This window comes from Drosophila albomicans, chromosome 3 (genome assembly GCF_009650485.2).
Source record: "Drosophila albomicans strain 15112-1751.03 chromosome 3, ASM965048v2, whole genome shotgun sequence".
Lineage (NCBI taxonomy): Eukaryota > Metazoa > Arthropoda > Insecta > Diptera > Drosophilidae > Drosophila > Drosophila albomicans.
In genome coordinates, this window is record NC_047629.2 from 30,994,811 (window position 1) to 31,015,435 (window position 20,625).

A 20,625-nucleotide genomic window follows, 5' to 3' on the forward strand; every position below is an offset into this window, starting at 1 on the left:
GCATGACGATCAGTTGATCGCAGCCACTTCGACATGACGTTTTGTTGGCTGAGTCTCGCTCTGTTCTCAGCGGTTCTGTTGCTGCTCTGGCTATGGATGCGACACACGTACAGCTACTGGGCGAGACGGGGCGTGTTGCACGATAAACCCGTGATGCTCTATGGCAATTTGTACAGTGTGGGCAGATCGACGACGGCTCTGGAACCCTTTCGCCGCTTCTACGAGAAGTACAAAGGTCAAGCACCATTCGGTGGCTTCTACTTTGCAGTACGCGGAGCTGCAGTGTTGCTCGATTTGGAACTGGTTAAACTGGTGATGGTGAAGGAGTTCAACAACTTTGCGCATCGCGGCAACTACTACAACGAGGAAGATGATCCCATTTCGGCGCATCTATTCAATTTAGATGGTCGCGATTGGCGTGAGATGCGCAACAAACTGACATCGACATTCACCTCTTTGAAGATGCATCAAATGCTGCCAACTGTGGTGGAGATTGCCGAACGCTTTGTGAAAGTGGTGCAGCAGCAGGTCGAGGCTAACAAGGGTGCCGAAGAGTCTCCCGTGGAGGTGAAGAATCTGTTGGCTCGTTTCACCATCGACGTTATTGGCAGTTGCGCCTTTGGCCTCGACTGCAACAGCCTCAACAATCCCGATGTGGAGTTCTATCACCTGGGGCACAAAACCTTCAAGGAACGGCGACATGGTCGTCTGGCCTTTGGCCTTATTCAGGCCTTTCCCCGGCTAGCCAAATGGTTGCACATCAAAATGGTCAGCGATGATGTCAGCGAATTCTATATGCGTGTCGTGCGCGAGACTTTGGAGTACCGTGACAAGCATCAGGTGCAACGCAACGACTTTCTCAATCTGCTCATGGAACTTCGGAATGAACCGAGTGGCGGCTTGACCTTTAATCAGATTGCTGCCCAGGCATTTGTCTTCTTCCTCGGTGGCTTCGAAACCAGTTCTAGTACCATGGGCTTTGCTTTGCATCTGCTTGCGCTGCATCCCGAGGTGCAACAGCGGGGTAGAGAGGAAGTGCAACAGGTGCTGGCCAAGCACAAGCAGCTCAACTACGAAGCACTGCGAGAGCTCAAGTACATCAAGCAAATCATTTATGGTGAGTAGTTTCTTTAACTCGAAAAGTATCTCCAACTCAATCACATTCTAAACTACAGAAACCCTTCGCAAGTATTCGATTGCCTCGATTCTCATACGCAAAACACTGGAGGACTTTCAGGTGCCCGGCACATCGTATGTTTTGGAAGCTGGTCTCCCATTGGTCATACCCGTGGATGCCATACATCATGATCCCGACATTTACCCCGAACCGGATAAATTCGATCCGGATCGTTTCACACCCGAAGCCATCGAACAGCGTCATTCAGCTGCGTATTTAGCCTTTGGTGCCGGACCAAGGAATTGCATCGGACTGCGTTTTGGTGAAATGCAATCTTTGGTGGGTTTGGCTGTTCTGCTCCAGAACTTTAAGTTCTCGCCAGCCAAGGAAACAGAGATACCACTGCAGATCAATAAGACGAGTTTCTTTCTGCAATCACGTGGCGGTATTGTGCTTAATGTGGAGAAGGTCTAACTTCAAACATTTCCGTATTATGTTATTTACATACGTATGTATTCCCTTTAGCTTTAAGTCTATGTATGCTTGAACAAAATATATATGTGACTAATCAGTAAATTGTTGAAGGGCTTATCATTTGGTCGAGTCCCCAAAATGTCAGTCATTGTGTTGTAATATTTTGTATTTGGGTTGAAGCATGAAGCAAACTAGTCGCAACTCAATTAATGTTCACCCAACTATTTGACTTTTGTTCCATTAATATGCTAGCAGTTCCCTTTCCTCTTGCTGTCGATGTGATAAATAAATTATCACACACTTCAACAGCTGAGGAAACAGGTGAAGTTCGACTGTCACCAAGGTAAAGATTATTAGGCATGCAACATAATTAGCCCAGGCGATGACTTCTCCTAGGATGACTGAGAACCTACTCAAACATGGCAGCTGCTCATGATTTGTCACACAATAAATTATGCAATTTCACATGCCAAAAATGAAGACATTCGTCTGTAGAGAAGTCACCTTCTCTCTATGTGTTCTCTATTCTTGCGTGTCTTTGTTCAATCATCATCAACTACAGCAATCCATCCATCCAATCTCCAATCCATCCATCCATCCATTCACTACAACAATCATCATGGGCTTTTGCATGCCGAACAGAACGACATCTCACTTGGGTCTCTGTCTCGCTTTTCCTCTGCATATAAATAAGTAAATAGTTGCTACACAACATTGACTTTTACGAGTGTGTGTGTGTGTGCGTGTGTATTGTTGTGCTTAGGTTGATTGTAATGTTGATGAACCTGAATTATCACATGCCGTTTGATGGACTGCAAACACGCACAAAACTTGGCAACTGTCGCCAGACTCTTCGAACTACACTTAACTCTCGAGTGACCTTAAATATTCGCGCAAAATACACTGTGAGAAATATGATTAGCAAAAATAATTCAAAAATTAATTACGAATTAAAAGAAACTATTAAACAAGTCTTTAAAGAAAAGCTTTAAAATGAGAAGCATATAATTCAAGATAATCTCAAACTAATAAACTAAATAATATCATATTATTCTTTTGTAAGACAAACATTCTTTTTCAATTTAAGATTAGATAATAATAAAAAAAAATAGATAATAAGAAATCTTCAATCAACTTTTCATTAATCATAACAATTAAAATTTACGAATTCAAGTAATCAATTTAATGGAATTATTGTCATTATTTAGCTACTTAAATATTTCAAATAATTCAGCTGCATTTCTTGCAGTGTATCTTGCAATTCAGTTTGTTTAGTGGGTGAAGAGGCTGTTTGGGTCTCTGGCGAACTGTCAAGTTGATAATCTCTCGACACTTTGATGAAATGCTCTCTCACTCTCTCTGTCTCTTTCTCTTGCTTTCGCTCTTGTTTATGCCATGGCATTGATAAATCGTCACAAGTGGCAAACAACAAAGGCACCCGCACCACCACCGCCACCGCCATCGTCACCGCCGTGGCCACCGCAGTCGCCGCTAGATGTCGCCACATTCCACAGCGCCTCTTATCACTGTAGGCTGTTGTCGAAGTTGTTGTTGTCGTTGTTGTTGTTGTCTTTTCTGTATTTTGTTCATCATGTCTTTGTTTATTTGTCGCTGTTCAACATGTAAACGACTCTCGGACATTGATTAATTTCGTAGTTAATTTGTCAGCATTAATCAGTATTAACTTAAATGGGCATCAACACGCCTCCCAGTATTTGACTGCATTAGTCCAAAGGTATTAACTGACACTCACTTTGACTTCGACTCATTCCATATTCTTAGTTGTTTTTTTCGTATGTTTTTCTTTTAATTAATTTTTGCATAAAGCTTAGCGTAGTTCTTTAGTAGTTGTAACTGCAAGTTGCTTCAATTAATTGCTTGGGATTTCTTTTTGTAAGCTTTGGATAAAAGCACAATTAACGGAATTGCCTTTCGCTTCATTCCACTGCAAAAGGTGGGAGATATGGTTACTTAGAAGTGAGCAGCGCGTAATGACTCAAAAAGACATCAAACCCTCAGCTTGTGATTCACAAGTAAATCGAGGTGGATTTTCTCATCAAACTAACTTTTTTATTGTGCTCTTCCGTTCTCAGTTCTCAGTTAATTACTGTTGAATTGAGATAAACTCCAGATGCTGTATTACATCATTTGAGTGTATATTATGAAGGTGGTTACAATTCCAAATAATCATGATAATTACACAATTTATTTTAAGTATTTAAGTATTACAGTCTTGAAGCTAGATTTATTTAGTAAGTAAAGAACACTTTACTCTTAGAAACTGTTTTGTAAGTAATAAAATTAATACATTGTAATAATTATAATAAAAATAATAAAGCCATAAATATTTGACCATATTTGACAATATTTTAAAATCAACCATTCTTCAAATATTTCCCATTCATCTAATACTACAAGATTTCTCTTTAAAAAATCAATTCTAAGTATTTGGTACTTTTAGATCAAGTCCACAATCAACATGACCATTCTGACGATTCCAGTAATTAACTCGTAAAATACAAAATGATTAACGCCACAAATGAATGCCAATTATAGAACACGTCTCTAGGTTAACAAACTGAATGGGCAAAGAAAACCACCTGATATTTATTGTAATAATTATAGTACGAGTATTCTACGTATTGGGTACTTTTAGACCCGCTTAACAATCAACTTGACCATTCTGACGTTTCCACAATAATGACTCGTAAAATTCGAGAAGATAAGCGCGGCAAATGTTGCTTTAAATAGTTGTCGCAGATATAAACATTCCGTTTTATCAATTAATGTCAATCAAAAAGTACTTTAAAATGATTCAAAGTCGTGTGTAAGACAAGGCTAATTACTGCGATATCGATTGGACGATAAAAAAGAGATTCCTGTAACCCGCAATCAATTATTATTTCAATACTGATCCCAAAACAATTTCAGATCATGATCCATAGTTTTATTTTAATACAGATTGCAAATCATTCTGCCAAACCCAAACTATAAATATTGTTTGCTTTCTACTGAATTTGCGTTTAGTATCATTTTAATTGAATTTTGATAGTATTACACTGAATGTACCTGCAACAAACAAATTTTATTATGCTTGATAAGAGTGGCGGTACATTCTGAAAACGCTATCGGAAGGTTTTGAGTTTTTTCTCTATTATAAGTCTCAGCGTATATAAAGGTTGTATTCAAGCAAAAGTTTGTCATTCACGAATTTTAAACACAATGGACGCGGTCAAGTTAATAATTGTTGGGTTGTTCTTTTACTTAGGACTGACAGAAGTCAGCTCTATGCAGGATGCACAGGATATGCTCATAACCAAGCAGCAATACCAAAGGATAATGGAATATCGTCCGCTTGCTGTAGAGTTTACCGAACACTTTCGAAACTTTTCACTCACTGATCTGGAATTGGCTAATAACGAAACATCCAGTGAACAGGATCAACAGTGTCAGGAGGATGTGGCTCAATTAATGCAAGGTGTTATCACACTACGCTTATGGGCATTGGAAAGTGAGTGAAAATCATAAGTGAAATATTTCAAATTGTAAGTGATTCAATTTATTGTAGTGATTGATTCATGGGGCTCGTATCCGAGTGGATTTTTTTATGGCAATAGCATGGATATGGGCAACTACGATGAGTGTCTCAGTATCGATAAGGAAGTTGCCGAGAATCACATTATTAGGGGAAAATACTGCTTGGCAAGTCTGTTGAATATGAAAATTGCAGTCTGCTTTCCCTCTAGTTGCTCGGTGGCTCTCATCAACACCTTTCTGAAACAGTTGACTAACAATGCGCTTTTGAGTCCGCAAATATCGAACGAAATCAACTGCAAGACTGCTGAAAGAGAACCTTACGATGGCCTAACAATATTTACAATGTAAGTGGATTTATTTTAAATGTATTTATTGATTTATAATCGTAATTTGAATTGCAGTGTTTTACTCTCAGTGCTAGCAGCTGCAGTGCTACTCGCCACGCTCTGTGATTATCTTTTCTTTGTGGATCAAAGTACGTATATATAATATTATATAATAGAAAAAGAAATAAAATTACAATTCAAATTGTTCTCTTTTTCAGCTAAACTTCCAGGCATAGTCAAAGCTTTCTCAGCACGCGCCAATTCTCGAGTTCTCTTCCGTCTTGTGCAGCCGAATTCGAATCCGAATGTCATTGATTGTCTTCATGGCATGCGCTGCATGTCGCTCATCTGGGTTGTTTTTGCCCATCAATATATTCTCTCACTAATGACTCCGAATGTAAATGGAATCAAAACGATCTCAGTGAGTAATCTGATGTTTACAATATTTGCAGCATTTATTGATCTTTGTTTTACAGTGGTTGACAAGTCCATTTGCCAGCTTTATACTCCACGGTTTCTTCTCAGTTGACACATTCTTTTTGCTCAGCGGTTTGTTGGTTGTTATGATTGCACTACGATCACTGGAGAAGTAAGTTAAATACTATACGAAACATAAAATAAACTAAGAATTTGTTTTTATTTCTCAGAACCAAAGGCAAACTCAATATTCCATTGATGTATCTTCATCGCTATTTGAGATTAACTCCAGTTGTAGCTGTGGCTATTATCGTGCATATGAAACTACTTCCCATTGTGGGTAATGATGGTCCAACAACTGCTCAGGCGGCAGTTGAGAACTATGAAAATTGTAAAACTAACTGGTGGATGACCTTACTGTATGTCCAAAACTATGCCACAAAAAACATGGTAAGTTTCATTATTATTATTATATTATACAAGAATATCTTATTCTTTTTTATGCTAGTCAATTATATTCCTTCATATTAACATAAAATGAATTTAATTAAATCCATCAATATATTCGTATTTTATATTATTCTTATTTTATGTTAAGTTTTGTCTTAATTCTACAATCTTTCAAATGTGAATTTTAATTTGTTATTATTAGTTTAAGTTATATTGAGCTCTAATTTCCTACAATCTTTCAAATTTGCATTTCCAAAATAACATTTAATTTTTAATTAAATTTAATATCATCTGCATTAAAATAAAATTTTTTTTATATAACATCTCATTATCATCATCAACATAATAACATCTAATTTCTTTATTGTAGTGCTTAAATCACACCTGGTACTTGGCAGTAGATATGCAACTCTATATTCTATCGCCCATATTTTTACTAACTTTGTATAAATGGGGCAAGAAGGCAGCTGCAGGAATCTTTGTGCTCATGCTTCTTCTCTCTGGCTGCCTCTTTGCCACAATGATGACGGGCAAATACGCCGTAAATGTTGCGTAAGTTTAGTACTTTAAACATATCATGAAAAACATATTAATTTGGATATCTTACAGCATTGGAGATCTTGGAGTTGAGGGCCAACGCAAACTCTATTTGGCCACACACACGCATGCAGCTCCTTGGCTGATCGGAGCACTCCTTGGCTATTTCCTGCATGCTAATCGCAACAGATCCTTTAAGCTGCATCGCATCTTCATTTGGCTAGGTTGGATTCTCTGCCTGGCTATGTTATTCACCTCTCTGTTTGCTGTGTATCCAGCGGCAAATGGAAGTGCACCTGCATTGACATTGGGAGAGCAGTCTGCTTATTATACTCTGAGTCGCATCGCATGGCCTTTGGGTCTTAGCTGGGTGGTGTTTGCCTGCATGAAAGGATACGGTGGATTGGCCAACAGCTTCCTTTCTTCCCCACTGTGGCAGCCACTGTCAAAGCTCTCATATACAGCTTACATATTTCACATATTCATTCAGCAAATGAACGGCAGACGTCTGCGAACTAACACTTTCTTCTCCGACTACGATGTGGTAAGTGGAATTTTGAAATATTTTCTTTTCTTATCACTAAATATTATACATTATATTAGATGCTGTCATTCTGGTCAGCTTTCGGCTTTATCCTGTTGCTTTCTTACGTAATGTATATAATTCTGGAAGCACCATTTGGTGCTCTGGAAGGCATGCTAATGCCTCAACGCAAACCCAAACAAAATACTAAACAACAGAATGAGAATCACACTGAGGAGATTCACGTAATCGAGGTGCCAAGAACAGATGATTCGCAAGAACTCACAAAAAGTTGTGAAGAGCAAGAAAATGTTGATAATTCTACCAAAACTTAATAACACATTCTAGATTTTGGCATACGGTGTTCTGTAAACCACAAAATTGTTTTTATATGATCTGAATCTTTCCAGAATATATTAAGATCCATCAAAATTAAAAAATAAACCCAATAATTAGTTTTATTAACAAAAGTAAATATTTTTTTTTGTATTAAAGATAAACATTAACCTGTTACTAACTTAATTTGAAGCATGTAACTTATGTTGTTGATAAAAATGTTATTTATTTTTAATCAACCTGATTTTGCCGATGATATTCATATTTAAGCATCTTTGAAGAACTTCTGATCACTCTGGTATCAATAATTTATTGATATATTTGAGTTGTACAGTCTTGAAATTAGAAATATGCTACTACGAGCAAATTTTAAAATTATTGAAATTTAAATTGATTTATTAAGGTACTGTGTATGAATTATTACAAATTTATACTAAATTATTATTAATAATTTATATTATATATAATATATCTTTTGTAAAATCGAACATATTTTATTTCCACCTCTGATTAATAATACGGAATTTCTCTTTAAAATATACCTTCCATAGATATTTGCAACATGACAACACTTGGCAACCCCAAAGTGCAGACCAGAGTTGCCACTGTGTTGATTCGGGCTTCACTCTTTGTCAGCAGAAATGTTTACACACGCACATACACACACACTCTGACATACGCACACACACACACACACACATAGGGGTCTGTGTAGAGAAAACCCTTGAAGCACGTTTATGGGTTAAACAGAGCAAACAAAAGCAGAGTGTGGACTTCCTTTTGGCTTTTCGAACTGCCAGTTTATATGTACATATGTATGTATGTACGTAGTTCCCTTCAACTTGTTCTTCTTCTTCATCTGCTGCTTTTTCGTCTTTTTTATGTTCCCATGTACAAAATGGCGGCCAGGCGCACCTGTCTGCACTTAAGCGTGAGTAATGGGGACGACGGCGAGGCGAGTCGGGGCAAGGCGAACTAATGCAACACGGCGAATTCAAGTGCCGAACATAAAGGTAAACATGCTAAGCGGTTTTTCTATGGTGCGAGAGGGAGATCGGGAGAGCAAGAAGTCAACGGAAGTGTTTGCACATGCCAAAGCCGACAATAAAGGCAGCAATAGAAAAGGAGGAAGACGAAGAACTAGAAGTAGAAGCAGAAGCAGAAGCAGAAGCAGAAGAAGGTGGATTGGGGCAGAGCAACGAACGATGAACGACAAGCGTTGATAAAAATGCAAACACTTTTAGCTGCTCTCTCTCTTTTCGACTGCAGTGAAAGTGTTAGGCACCCGACTGCAAATATACCGAGTTTAAGAGAGAGAGCGGACGGAGTTCACTCTTTTTGTCAGCCCAATTGCGGTTTACAAACTGTTCCGCTATCCCGTCCTGTCCTGTCCTGTCCTGTCTTCTCCCTTCCTGTGCTTTGTCCTGTGCGTCTGCCAATTGACGGCTACTTGACATTTGCGTTGCTGTTTACACACTGTGCGCTCGCTTGGCACTTAGCCACAGACCCCCCCCCCCCCTCCACCTCCTACATAGTACATGGACAAATGGGGCAGCGTCCTCTTCATGCCCCACTCTGAACAGCAAAAATATTATTTTAGCGTGTGAAAAGTGTAAAGTGCTATAATGTTTGAAAAATATTCTGTATAACAGTTATTCACACACACACAAAAGGGAGGAGGTTAAGTTGACTCGACTTGGTAACGACAACTTATCCAACTTCAGCAACAGCTCTACAAATGTTATTCTTCATTTTGTTTGATTTAAGCTGATCAAGTGTTGCAGTCTTTGCAACGAGGTTATGCTACGGTCTTGGCCCTCTCACTTCCCTCTTCCCACCGACCATCTTCCTCTTCATTCATATTGTTTACACTCGAGTTGGCTAAGTGCAGGGCCCAGTGTTGAAGTGTAGTTAAGTGTATATGGTTGTAGTACTCATGTTTATACATCACAAGTTGTTACTACCGTTTGACGCATTGGAAATTGCATTTGCAAAACTTGAGAAATCTAGTTAAGAGTTATGAAATTGTGATATGCATTAAATGGTGAGGAAAGCTTGGAAGTACAGCAATAATACAAACAATATGCCATACATTGAGAAAAATAAATGTTGAAAATAATAATAGATTGTGTCAGTGTCAATAAAAAGGTCTAAAATATTCTTTTTAAAATTTCGATCGATGACTGAGGAATGATCTTTATTTTTAAATAGTACCAAAGTAATCATTTGATATTCACAAGTTTTTAATTAGTTTATCTATTAAAAAATGAGAAAAATATATATTTGATACTGCATAAAGTGTGTAAACTTATATTTTGAATGATTTCTACTATGTATTGAATATCTAAAGGGAGTTATGTAAGTTAAATACAGTTGAAATTTTAAACTTTCTTCGATTTACATTTCGTTTGCTCGTAATTAAAATTATTTTTGAATTTCTGCCGATAATTTTTATGATTTTTTTGAATAGTACTTAATTTAATGTCTTTTCTACAGACTCCTAGGCGTGTGAACTTGTCAATGCGGCTAGTAAGAAAGTGTAAATTTTACGATCAATTTCCGTTGCAGCAAAACAAGCCCAAAAAGCATGTTATGAGGTAGACACACGACTCGTTAAAAGGGAGACCGCATCTCGGAAATACCAAACTCTTGTAGGCAGCCGGACTAGGCAGCAACCGCACTAAATATGAACATTAAAAACCATAAATATTAAAACGTAAAAATAGGCACATAACAAACAAAAGTAAGAAATAAAATTCGAATAGGGAAGCGTGGCAATAACAACACAAATCTTTGGCAGCCAAATGAAAATGAATTTCCAAACAATGAAAACAGCTGGAGTTCCACGGAAGAAGCGAATGCCACCCAGCGTCTATGGAGGAGTCACACAATTAGTCACAATGGAAATTGGAAGATCGATGGAGACGGGGTGAGAGGTAGATATAGGGAAATCAATTTCATTGCGTCTGGGTCTGGTTGTCTTTATCGAAAAGGCATTTCCATTTACAAGAACCACAGCGAGATATCAGCTCTGGGTAGTGTATTAAAAATCAATGAATAAATAAACAGAACAACGAAATCCGTTGCACAGTGTTTTCTTCTGCAGCATTTCCATTCAATTTCCCCAGTTATTGTTGTTGCCTTGATGCCTTGTGTGGTGATTTATATTTATAGTATTTTTGGGACTCGCTGTGTGAATTCCGTCGGCATCGGCGACAGCTAAAAGCTTTGGCGGCACACGTCTTTGGCCATTGCAGTCGCAGGTGTCTGGGAGGAACTCAGATCGCAGACGATTTCTCAGTCTGGCTAGCACCTTAATGAGTCTGCCTGATCAGCTATTAAAGTTGTTCTCCAATACGTAAATGTATTTTGGTTGTCACTTCAAATGAGACTCGCTACAGGAGGGAACATTTAGTATCTAGAAGTTAATTAGAGCGGCGTGGGCGTGAGTTTTTATTTTAGTATTTTAAACTAATCACCATCTAATCGCAAAAACAACATATTTTAATTTATGGCAAATATATTTAGTCTCTTTAGATTAGACAATTCTCTGTCGCGATAAACAGACACTTCAACAGTATTTCTATTAATAGCTCAGTTGACTTTGTTGTTCTTTTCATGAAATCAAGCACAAACGATAAGAACAACTAACGTTCGCTTCAAGTGCGCATTTTGCCGCGGATCTTTCATGTGACTCCGTGGCGCAACGGTAGCGCGTCTGACTCCAGATCAGAAGGTTGCGTGTTCAAATCACGTCGGGGTCAATTAGTAGAATTTACTTTTTTTAAATTTTTTCATATATTTAAGTCAATTAATATTGCGCAAAATCATTTTTTGTTTGTTATATTATTATAATAAGTATTATTATGCATGGACTATTAATATAACTTTTGTTGCACATTTCAGACAGAGAACTTTATTCAATTGATTGCTTAATTAGCGAGGTTTTTGTTTCATAACTGAAAACAATTGTAAATGTCAACAGTTGTCGTTTATTGTTGTATCGCATTTACTACACATAATTACAACTGCAACAACAACAATATCATCATCAATAATGAGTCAGGGGGCTGGGTCAGGGTTAACGCTTATAATGGTATATTATGAGGGCTTTCACTCAGCTGCCGCCCCCGTTGCGCAATGTGTTTTGCAGTCGCATCATAAATGGTGTTAATTAGTCGGTAACGTCAATCGGCAATATGTTTAAATCGAATGTTGAAATTATGAAGTCACTTTGACAACTGAAACAGATCAATTTAGATGCCATTTGCAATTTATTTACTTAGATTTTGTAAACTATAGAAATGTTGGGAAATTCTTTTCTACTGACAGCTTCTGTAAATATGCATGTTTGCTAGTCTAACACTTGGTCATTGTTTTCGGGGGGTTGATGCGAGAGAAAATCAATGTTTATACGTCAGTGACATCCTAGATTGTTGTCAATAAATATTTAATTGATTTCTGATTGTGACATATGGTTATGGATTGACACTGATTGATGGAAAAGTATCAGATAACTGCAGAAGGAAGAAGACTTTTCTTGAAAGGAATATTTATTGAATTCTAAGCTTTTTATTTCCTAATCGAAATGTGATAAGTGCCTTCATCTCTTTGCCTAACTCATTCATTATTCACATTTAAGCACACCCATTTAGAAACTCTTACGAAACTATAAACAAATGCACATTGAAAACTGTAATTAATAATAGTGTACTGCATGAAAATAAAAAGCACTAAATAAAGAAACTTAAGAGCTTCCCCGGTCAAGCGTAAGGCATAAAGCACGCCCACTTAAACATATACAACTTGAACTAACTATAATCACATGGATCAAAGAAAAGTCGAAAAACGACAACTTAGCTGCCCCGCCTCCTCTTTTCATTCAAAGTGCACTTGTCATGGAAAACAGTTGTAAAAATTCCCACAAATGGTCAATACAGCTGGCAGAGAGAGAGAGAGAACGGGAGAGAGAAAGAGATTATGATGGTCTGAGGGGGGTAGCAATATCCCTCATACAAAGGCGCATCATATTTTCTAGACGCTCATATAAACAAATAAAAACCCATTAACGAAAACCAACAACAACTCTGCATTGATGTGTGCGCCTCAAGCCATTTCACTCTGTCTAATACACGCACACATGCACACACTCTCTTGCAGTATATCTCCCCCACTCTATCTGCCACTCTGCCGTGATTAACAGCGCATTGTGAAGGGTGCAAGAAAGTAGCGACGAGCAATTAACAACTACAAGAACAAACAAAACGAATGCGACTAAGAGTGCGAGTGAGATGGAAATAGAGACTACAGCTGAGGCTATATGTGCGGGCTCCGCAGCATGTAGAACATCAACAACAACAATGCATATGCCGATAAGCGCAGCAGCAGCAGCCGCAGCCGCAGTCGCCGTCGTAGTCGCAGTCGCAGTCACTGCAGCCCATTAGATAAGCAATGCGACGCAGTCGGAGGCCCAACTCTTCGCACTCACGCAGGGCAGGGCGAGGGCCCAGCTGTGTTTGCTCTGCTATTTTCTGTTGCTGCGCGCAGAGATGTAAAAATAGCGCAAAACTGCAGCCAAACATACACACACATACACATTCTATGCACTCAAAGGCGAGTTAATTTTTCGTGTGAAATATTTTAATATTTGCTTAACGGAGTGAGGGCACCAAGTATTTGTACTCGTACTCGTATTCGTATTCGTATTCGTATTCGTATTCGTATTCGTATTCGTATTCGTACTTGTTACTACGACTACTTTGCAAATCCATAATCTTCAATGTTGCGGGCGCTGTCAAGGGGTTGTCGGAATTGTGGCTCTCAAATGTATTTCTTGGACAAATATTCAATCAGAGCAGCAACCGCGCTAAATATGTGGGCAACATGTTGTCAACTTGAAGATATAGAGCAGAGGCGTACCAAAGAAGGGGTTTATAGAGCATGGAAAATAATTTTTATTAAATAAATATTTAAAATAGAAACAGAAAATAAGATTGGAATACTATCTATCAGGAAAAAAAAAAAAGAAAAATAAAATTCTCTTATTCTAAAATCTCTTAAATTATTAGAAGTGATTTCTTTCTTGTAAAATTCGAATTTTCGATTTTCCAAAATTTAAGAAAATAGTTATTTAAAGAAAAAACTTTCTATTGAATGTCAGAAAACTAAATTTAATAAAAAAGAAAATGTAATTTAATAAATATACTTTTTTCGTGGGATACTATATTAGTTTAACAACATAAAATGTTTACTATTATATGTTGTTCATGTTGATTGATTATTTCTTGTACACTAACAATATGAGAAGGGAAGCTTTAATGGCTTGAACTTTATCTTAACCCCTCTTAGAAGTTCTCCCATGTGGGGAAAGAAGTTTGCTACAAATCTAATCAGACTACTTGATGCATTGGTTTCGCTTAGGGCTGCACGTTTGCAGCATTCCATATACGAATGCGAATACGACTACGTATCTGAATCCGAACTGAAATCGGAAGCGTTTTGGCTGCTTGTCACACGCTCTCGTAAAATCAACAAAATGCAGGCAGGCGACTGTTGTGACACTTGGCATGACAAGGACAACAATGCAAACAACGGGACTAAGTTGCAAGTTGGCAAAATGTTTAATGAGTGACAGGCCAAAAGCAGAGTGCTGCTGCCTGCCTGCCTGCATCTGCGGTAGGTTAAAACCAGGCTGGGATTTGTCCCCGGCCGTGTTGTCATGGCGCCGCACCGAATGGAATATCTAGACAAGAACATAAACATAGTAACCGGGGGATGACAATGAGGAATGGGGAGTGGGGCAAGTAGCAGAGAAGGGGAGAAGGGGAGACTTGCATCATGCGCAACCCTCCCTTTGCCACCCACTCAAAATGCGTTGCTTTTGCATTTTGTGTCAGCTGTCAAAGGCAACACTGAAGTTGCCTTTGTATTTTTATGTGTGGCCTGACGATTGGTGGGGTGCAATGGAAGGGGAGAGTCGGGGGGGGAGGCAGCTTGCCGCTGCCGGGCAAAGTGTCCATTATGTTGATTTGAAAAATAAAAGCAACGGATGTGATGCCTCAAAAAGCAGAAATCTAAAGAGCTAGAGCGAGACCGAGAGCGAAAGAGAGCGGAGAAATTTAGTTGATTGAAAGACAGTTATATATTCTTGTTATATACGAACCTAACTCTCTGAGCCGGAGATTTGTCATAGTGCTAAGTTTATTGGTCTGGGTTGGTCTGCCCCATGGCAAAAAATGGGGAGGGAAATGAGAACTGATTTCGAAACTGTCAATCAGATAACAAAGCCACTTCAACAGTCAGTGCGAAATGGAATACCGGAATGAGAAGCTACTTAAATATTCACAAAAGCAGTGTGTAATCGTTGAACTTCTTTGGACTTTGCATTCGCCAACCATTTTCATTGTGAATGACAACGGATTGTCTCCTTCCCCTGACGTTGGAATGCTTAATGAAACTATCAAGCTGTGGCTATATTCGACCTTACTCATTGAATAATAAATACTCTTTCGATAGTCATATTATGATGTGTTTTACACATCTCTAATAAGTGTGATTCTTCTTTACTTGGATGTTGAAATGTTTGCTCATGAAATATGCTTTGGTAATTTATTTATTATCAGTGAGAAAACTACAATGCAAAAGTGATTTTAGAATTAAAAGATACCATACCGATCAAATACTAAAATATACCAAAAACTATATTTGGTATATCTACATACTACTACATCAAAATATACCACAAAAAACATTATACGTAATAGTAATAATAAACTTTTTCATTAATTTCGTTTTCGACAATCAGACAATTATACTTAGCAAAAATATTCAGTTTAATATTAAATTGGGGAGTTTTTTCATCCCTCAATCGTTCAGAAATTGTACGGAAAAACAAAAACAAACCAAACAGACCAGACAGACTAGACTAGACTCATCGAAATTCCAAATTGTTCCGCTCCCCTTGTTGGACTCCATCAGAAATGTCATCGTATTTCCTGTCCAAGGATGCTGCCGTTGGCTATTGCATGAATTACATGGTTCGCAGGAGTCGCGTCTCTGCCTCGCCCGTGTCCAAGTCGAGCAGCGACTCCGTCTACGATCCCACACCCAATCTGGATGAGATCATAGCTCGCCTAACCGAGCAGGGCATGTCAAGTTGGAATGGGAGTGTGCTGCTCGATGATCACGAGATCATGGCGATCTGCAGCAAGGCACGCGAGGTGATGCTTAGGGAATTGCCGTTGCTGGAGCTGCAAGCACCCATCAACATTCTGGGCGACATTCATGGACAGTTCACCAACCTGCTGAAGTACTTCAAGATGGCGGGATTTCCGCCACAATCCAATTATCTCTTCCTGGGCGATTATGTGGATCGGGGCAAACAATCGGTGGAGACGCTCACGCTACTTTTGGCCTACAAGGTACGGTATCCGGACAAGATCTTTCTGCTGCGTGGCAACCATGAGAGTTCCAGTTTGAATCGCATCTATGGCTTCTATGATGAATGCAAGCGACGCTACACCATCAAATTGTGGCGATGCTTTGTCGATTGCTATAATTGCATGCCAGTGGCTGCGATCGTGGAGCAGAACATCTTCTGTTGTCATGGCGGATTGAGTCCCAGTTTGTTCACCATGGATCAGATAAGGACCATTAAGCGACCCTGCGAAATACCCGATCAGGGTCCGCTCTGTGATCTGCTGTGGTCCGATCCCGATGTGCGAACCATTGGCTGGGGTCTCAATGATCGCGGAGTGAGCTACACCTTTGGTGCGGATACAGTGAGCAGTTTCCTCAACAGGCATGGCTTCAGTCTCATCTGTCGTGCCCATCAGGTGGTCGAGGATGGCTACGAGTTCTTTGCCAAGCGACAGCTCATCACCATCTTCTCGGCACCGAATTATTGCGGAGAGTTTGACAATGCTGGCGCAATGATGTGCGTCGATGAGAATCTGTTGTGTACCTTTCGCATTCAGCGACCGATCACCTTGAGACGTATGTCCAATTCCCAGTCGATGCTCAGCTTTTGCAAGTCCTCAAACTCAAGTCGAGACACACGTAGTTGATGATGAGAGTCCCAAAATTAGCAGCAGGGTTCGCAAATATAATTGTACTTGTTTGTTTTCGGCTAATCGTTATTGTTTTAACCAAGAGACAGAGATGCGGTATCGAGTATCGTGTAGAATGCAGATTATTTGATAATGTCTTAAGTAGATTCGTTGTCGTGGAAGTAAAGTAAAAGTCCAGATTCAATAAAGTTATGTTGATTATTGATATCAGATTTAAATATGTGACTGAGTATTCTTGATAAATATTTTTAGTTAAAGTTTCATTTCAGTATTATCAATTAAAATAATTTATTGTAACTACTAGTTTTCTTTAACTATTTAATTGGAATTTGGGATAATCTCTAGATAAAATAAATAGTTAAAATTTGAAGAATTATATTTAAGTTTAATATTTTTTAAATTTGCCAATAATGGTTATTTAAATGGAAAGATTTATTTATTTACAGTTTTCCATCTCTCCGAATAATCGCCTAGATCTCAAAGAGTTATCATTTTTTTCATTTGCGATATATTTATTGAGAAGTTGATCACACTCAATTGTAGCTTTCTAACTTGTCAGTTATAAAATATTAGCTATTACCGGTTGTCGTATTATTCATTGCAATCTACATTGTAGCCATGATTACTTTAAAGTAATTTATGCTCTTCTCTATACAAATTGAATAGTTTATTGATAAAGAAAGAACGAATTATATTTGTTTTGAATACGCTTGAAATGTGTTAATCCGATTTCATAGAATGAAAAAAGTTCTTATTGATAGAATGCATAAAAAATAGTTTTTTTTGTTAAACACCTCTTGCCTCTGACAAAGTTACAATATGCATTAAAAACCAAATTATAAAAATAGTTTTTAATAAGTTTTCATATCCACAGCAAATTTCTCATTTAGCGCATTTATTATTTGAGAATTATTTATGGAAATGTTTATGCTTAAAGGATAGTCAAGTTATTTTGACTTCAAGTGAAACACTCGAAATCTAATTATTTAATTTATTTTGTAAATATTCAATTACAATTGCTTCCATTTTGAAACGCAATACATTGAATGCTAGTTTTTTTTTTTGTTCTATGTTGTTGTGCTTGAAATTAATTGAATAATGCATTTGACAAATTGCAATTAATGTTTAATGCAATGTTTTTGCTTTGATTCGCAGCAGGTTAATAAAATGCGAGCAATAAATATTAATTTGCTAAATTATTTTTATTGATTCGCTTACAAATGAAACAAATGCAATGTCTGCTAAATAATGTTCGTTGACTTTTTTCACAATTTCCGGGTTAATTGCACTCGGCATTCGGGTCAGCAAAATAATAATTACGGCCGTCGAGCGAGAGAGAGAGAGAGAGAGTGAGATGATAAAAGTGAATGCAGCTAAAATTAATTACTAAAATGCATTATAACACGCACATCTTCCATGCACAACTGCAACTGCAAATGAAAATGAAAATGGGCAATATAAAAAGTTGGAAAACAAAAAAAACAAAAAAATTGTAAATTAAATGACAACGCAAATTGCAAAGGGAATAATTTAATGACAGTCCATTTGGCAAAGTGGTCACTCGATGTGGAGAATATGCTAATGCTAATTCGTGGTGGGGAATAGAAAAGGACATCAGATAGATGGGGCAAACCTTGAACTAAATTGGGAATGATGCACAACATTGTTGAAAGTGGATTAAATGCTGGGGGAGCAATTACAATCAGCAAAGCGACTAATCAGCACTAAATTGAATGAATGAATGAATGAATGTGTGTTGTATACTACATAGAGAATGTCCTGCCAAAGGACACACTAATCATGGATAGAAAAACTTACAAGTTGCCAACAATCTGAGTGCCAGTTAAAGTCACTGCGAACATGACAAGCGAGAGCCGAACAAGGACAAGCCATGTCCTGGCACTGACTAACGACAACAAAAGCATATCAGTGACCGGGCAGCCAAGCAAAATACCCAATGTCCTGAACAAAGTCAAGGCGCATAAATTTTGCTGCATGTCCAAATAAAGAAGGAGTCAGCGAAGAGGGCGCAAGAAAGGACTTGGGATTGGGGGGAGGGGGTTGGGCAATAGATGCATAAGATAGATGGAGGACAGGGACACACATAAGCCGAAATATCCACAAAACTAATCTGCAGGCGGCAGACGAAGAAAGTGCAGGCAAGGATTTACATATTAAGCCATTTTTAATTTACGACTCTCTGCCAGTCGAAGCAGTCCAAAAAGATGCTTGCCACACACACAGATACACACGCACACACACACACATCGCCTGACTAAACAGCAGATAACGAATGTAGCAAGAAGCGAACACAGATGGATGATAAAGGCGCCAGTCGAGCAAAAGGATAACGACGACAACAGCAGCTTCCTCCCCCTCTCCCCCCCTCTCGCTTTCCCCTTTCTTCCACACACTCTCTTTCTTGGCCACCCTGCAAAAGGTTGAAACGGAAGCAACCCGCCAACAATGACAGTAATAAAATAAAAGTAAATCCATGCTTTGCCTCTGTCTTTCTCTTTCTTCCCCTCACTCTCTCTCTCTCACTTTGTCTATCACTCTTGGCTTCTGTCAAAGTTGACATTGACGTACAAGTCTCGGAAGTGAAAACTGTGGCGTTGTTTAGGCAACTGTTTAGCTGTTTTTCGTGTTTCCCCCGAAAAACTCTGCTGCAACATTTTTGGGGACCAAGAAAGTGAAAACTTTCAGAATGTTTAGAATTTCCTCAACGAGTTGTTGCAACCACTGAAACTGTTTGGCAACTACACACATGTGTGTGTGTATGTGTGCGTGTGTGTTGTGCAGCAAGGACTTTTAGTTTAGTTAAATGACATCAAAGATGTGTTTTGGGAATAACTCTTTAATCCACGTCCAATGAAAATTTAAATCTACTATAAATAATGCTGCAACTCTGCTGCTCCTTAAAGCAGTTGTTGCCACCAACAGGTGCCAACGAAGACTTTCAAATAGCAAACAGCATAGAAGAGCCATCAATCATGTGGCTTTACAACATGGATGAGCTTTGCCTCCTCCACAACACAACATCGCACACAACACAAGAACACAAAGCATATGCCAATGGTAGTTAAAGAAAGCCACCCCTTTTTTATGCCAAAGACGCTGACGAGAAGCCCAACTTTCTTTGGATACCCTGTAGACATAGGAGCTAACTAACGGGTAGTGGATATTAGCTGCATATATACTATATTAGTATATGACTAGCTTAGAAATTACTTATTATCGCAAAAAGATTGTCATTTTTTATAAGAAATAAAAAAAAAGTTTTTGACTGAGATAGCTTAGGCTTTGAAAATACTTAAAGATTCATGAAACAAATGAAATTTGTTAAGTTATCTTGCTCTTAACTTCATCAACAACTGTCAAAAATGAGTGCATATTTTAATGAACATATTTGTAAGGAAAACTTGCCAATATAACATCAGAATACTTTCTATAATATGTATCTCTTCTATAACAGTCTGAAATGTAATTTTCTACAGAATTAAAAATATATAAGATAGTATTTTTTTATAATTTTTAAATAAAGTAAAAATAACTGAAGTTCCTCTAACTTTTTTCTGAAGTTGATTAACTTTTTCTTTATCAACATGAAGCTCTATGTTGCTATGATTATTTAGATTATTCTACTAGAGAATTACTAGCATAAGAAATAAATAGTATAATATTGCTTATAATTTTAAAAAGAATGAAACATAAATACACTTTTGTATCATTCCTTTGCTCTAATAATATGTACATTTTTTAAGATCTAAGTTGTTTTGGCTATATAAAGGATAATGTGCCATAGACTTTCATACTACAACTAAAGTAAATAAAACTTAT

General features: G+C 38.0%; 4 protein-coding genes and 1 non-coding gene across 6 annotated transcripts in view; 4 read left to right on the forward strand and 1 right to left on the reverse strand.

The window, feature by feature from the left end:
- The window catches only part of LOC117572390 (nyctalopin), a 113,495-nt gene that overhangs the window by 81,539 nt on the left and 11,331 nt on the right, over window positions 1–20,625 (reverse strand). The window lies entirely within an intron of this gene.
- On the forward strand, window positions 25–1,715 carry LOC117572391 (probable cytochrome P450 6a21). The gene is made up of 2 exons (XM_034255166.2): window positions 25–1,117; window positions 1,176–1,715. The coding sequence occupies exons 1-2, from the start codon at window positions 34–36 to the stop codon at window positions 1,589–1,591; spliced, it is 1,500 nt and encodes a 499-aa protein (XP_034111057.1). The 5' UTR covers window positions 25–33; the 3' UTR covers window positions 1,592–1,715.
- LOC117566493 (nose resistant to fluoxetine protein 6-like) lies at window positions 4,808–7,814 on the forward strand. Its single transcript, XM_052003947.1, has 9 exons — window positions 4,808–5,102; window positions 5,160–5,472; window positions 5,530–5,603; window positions 5,673–5,875; window positions 5,931–6,043; window positions 6,102–6,321; window positions 6,692–6,873; window positions 6,931–7,402; window positions 7,462–7,814. The coding sequence occupies exons 1-9, from the start codon at window positions 4,814–4,816 to the stop codon at window positions 7,714–7,716; spliced, it is 2,121 nt and encodes a 706-aa protein (XP_051859907.1). The 5' UTR covers window positions 4,808–4,813; the 3' UTR covers window positions 7,717–7,814.
- Window positions 11,410–11,481, forward strand: Trnaw-cca (transfer RNA tryptophan (anticodon CCA)). Its single transcript has one exon. It is a non-coding gene; the product is annotated as a tRNA-Trp (tRNA).
- LOC117566492 (serine/threonine-protein phosphatase alpha-3 isoform) lies at window positions 15,512–17,003 on the forward strand. The gene has a single exon (XM_034246031.2). The coding sequence runs from the start codon at window positions 15,697–15,699 to the stop codon at window positions 16,780–16,782; it is 1,086 nt and encodes a 361-aa protein (XP_034101922.1). The 5' UTR covers window positions 15,512–15,696; the 3' UTR covers window positions 16,783–17,003.

Excerpts from the sequence above, each read along its gene's own strand:
- LOC117572391 (XM_034255166.2), top strand. The coding sequence starts at position 34 with ATGACGTTTTGTTGGCTGAGTCTCGCTCTGTTCTCAGCGGTTCTGTTG. Across the intron at positions 1,118-1,175 it reads CATCAAGCAAATCATTTATG|AAACCCTTCGCAAGTATTCG; the intron begins GTGAGTAGTTTC and ends TCTAAACTACAG.
- LOC117566493 (XM_052003947.1), top strand. The coding sequence starts at position 4,814 with ATGGACGCGGTCAAGTTAATAATTGTTGGGTTGTTCTTTTACTTAGGA. Across the intron at positions 5,103-5,159 it reads ACGCTTATGGGCATTGGAAA|TGATTGATTCATGGGGCTCG; the intron begins GTGAGTGAAAAT and ends AATTTATTGTAG. Across the intron at positions 6,874-6,930 it reads AAATACGCCGTAAATGTTGC|CATTGGAGATCTTGGAGTTG; the intron begins GTAAGTTTAGTA and ends GATATCTTACAG.
- LOC117566492 (XM_034246031.2), top strand. The coding sequence starts at position 15,697 with ATGTCATCGTATTTCCTGTCCAAGGATGCTGCCGTTGGCTATTGCATG.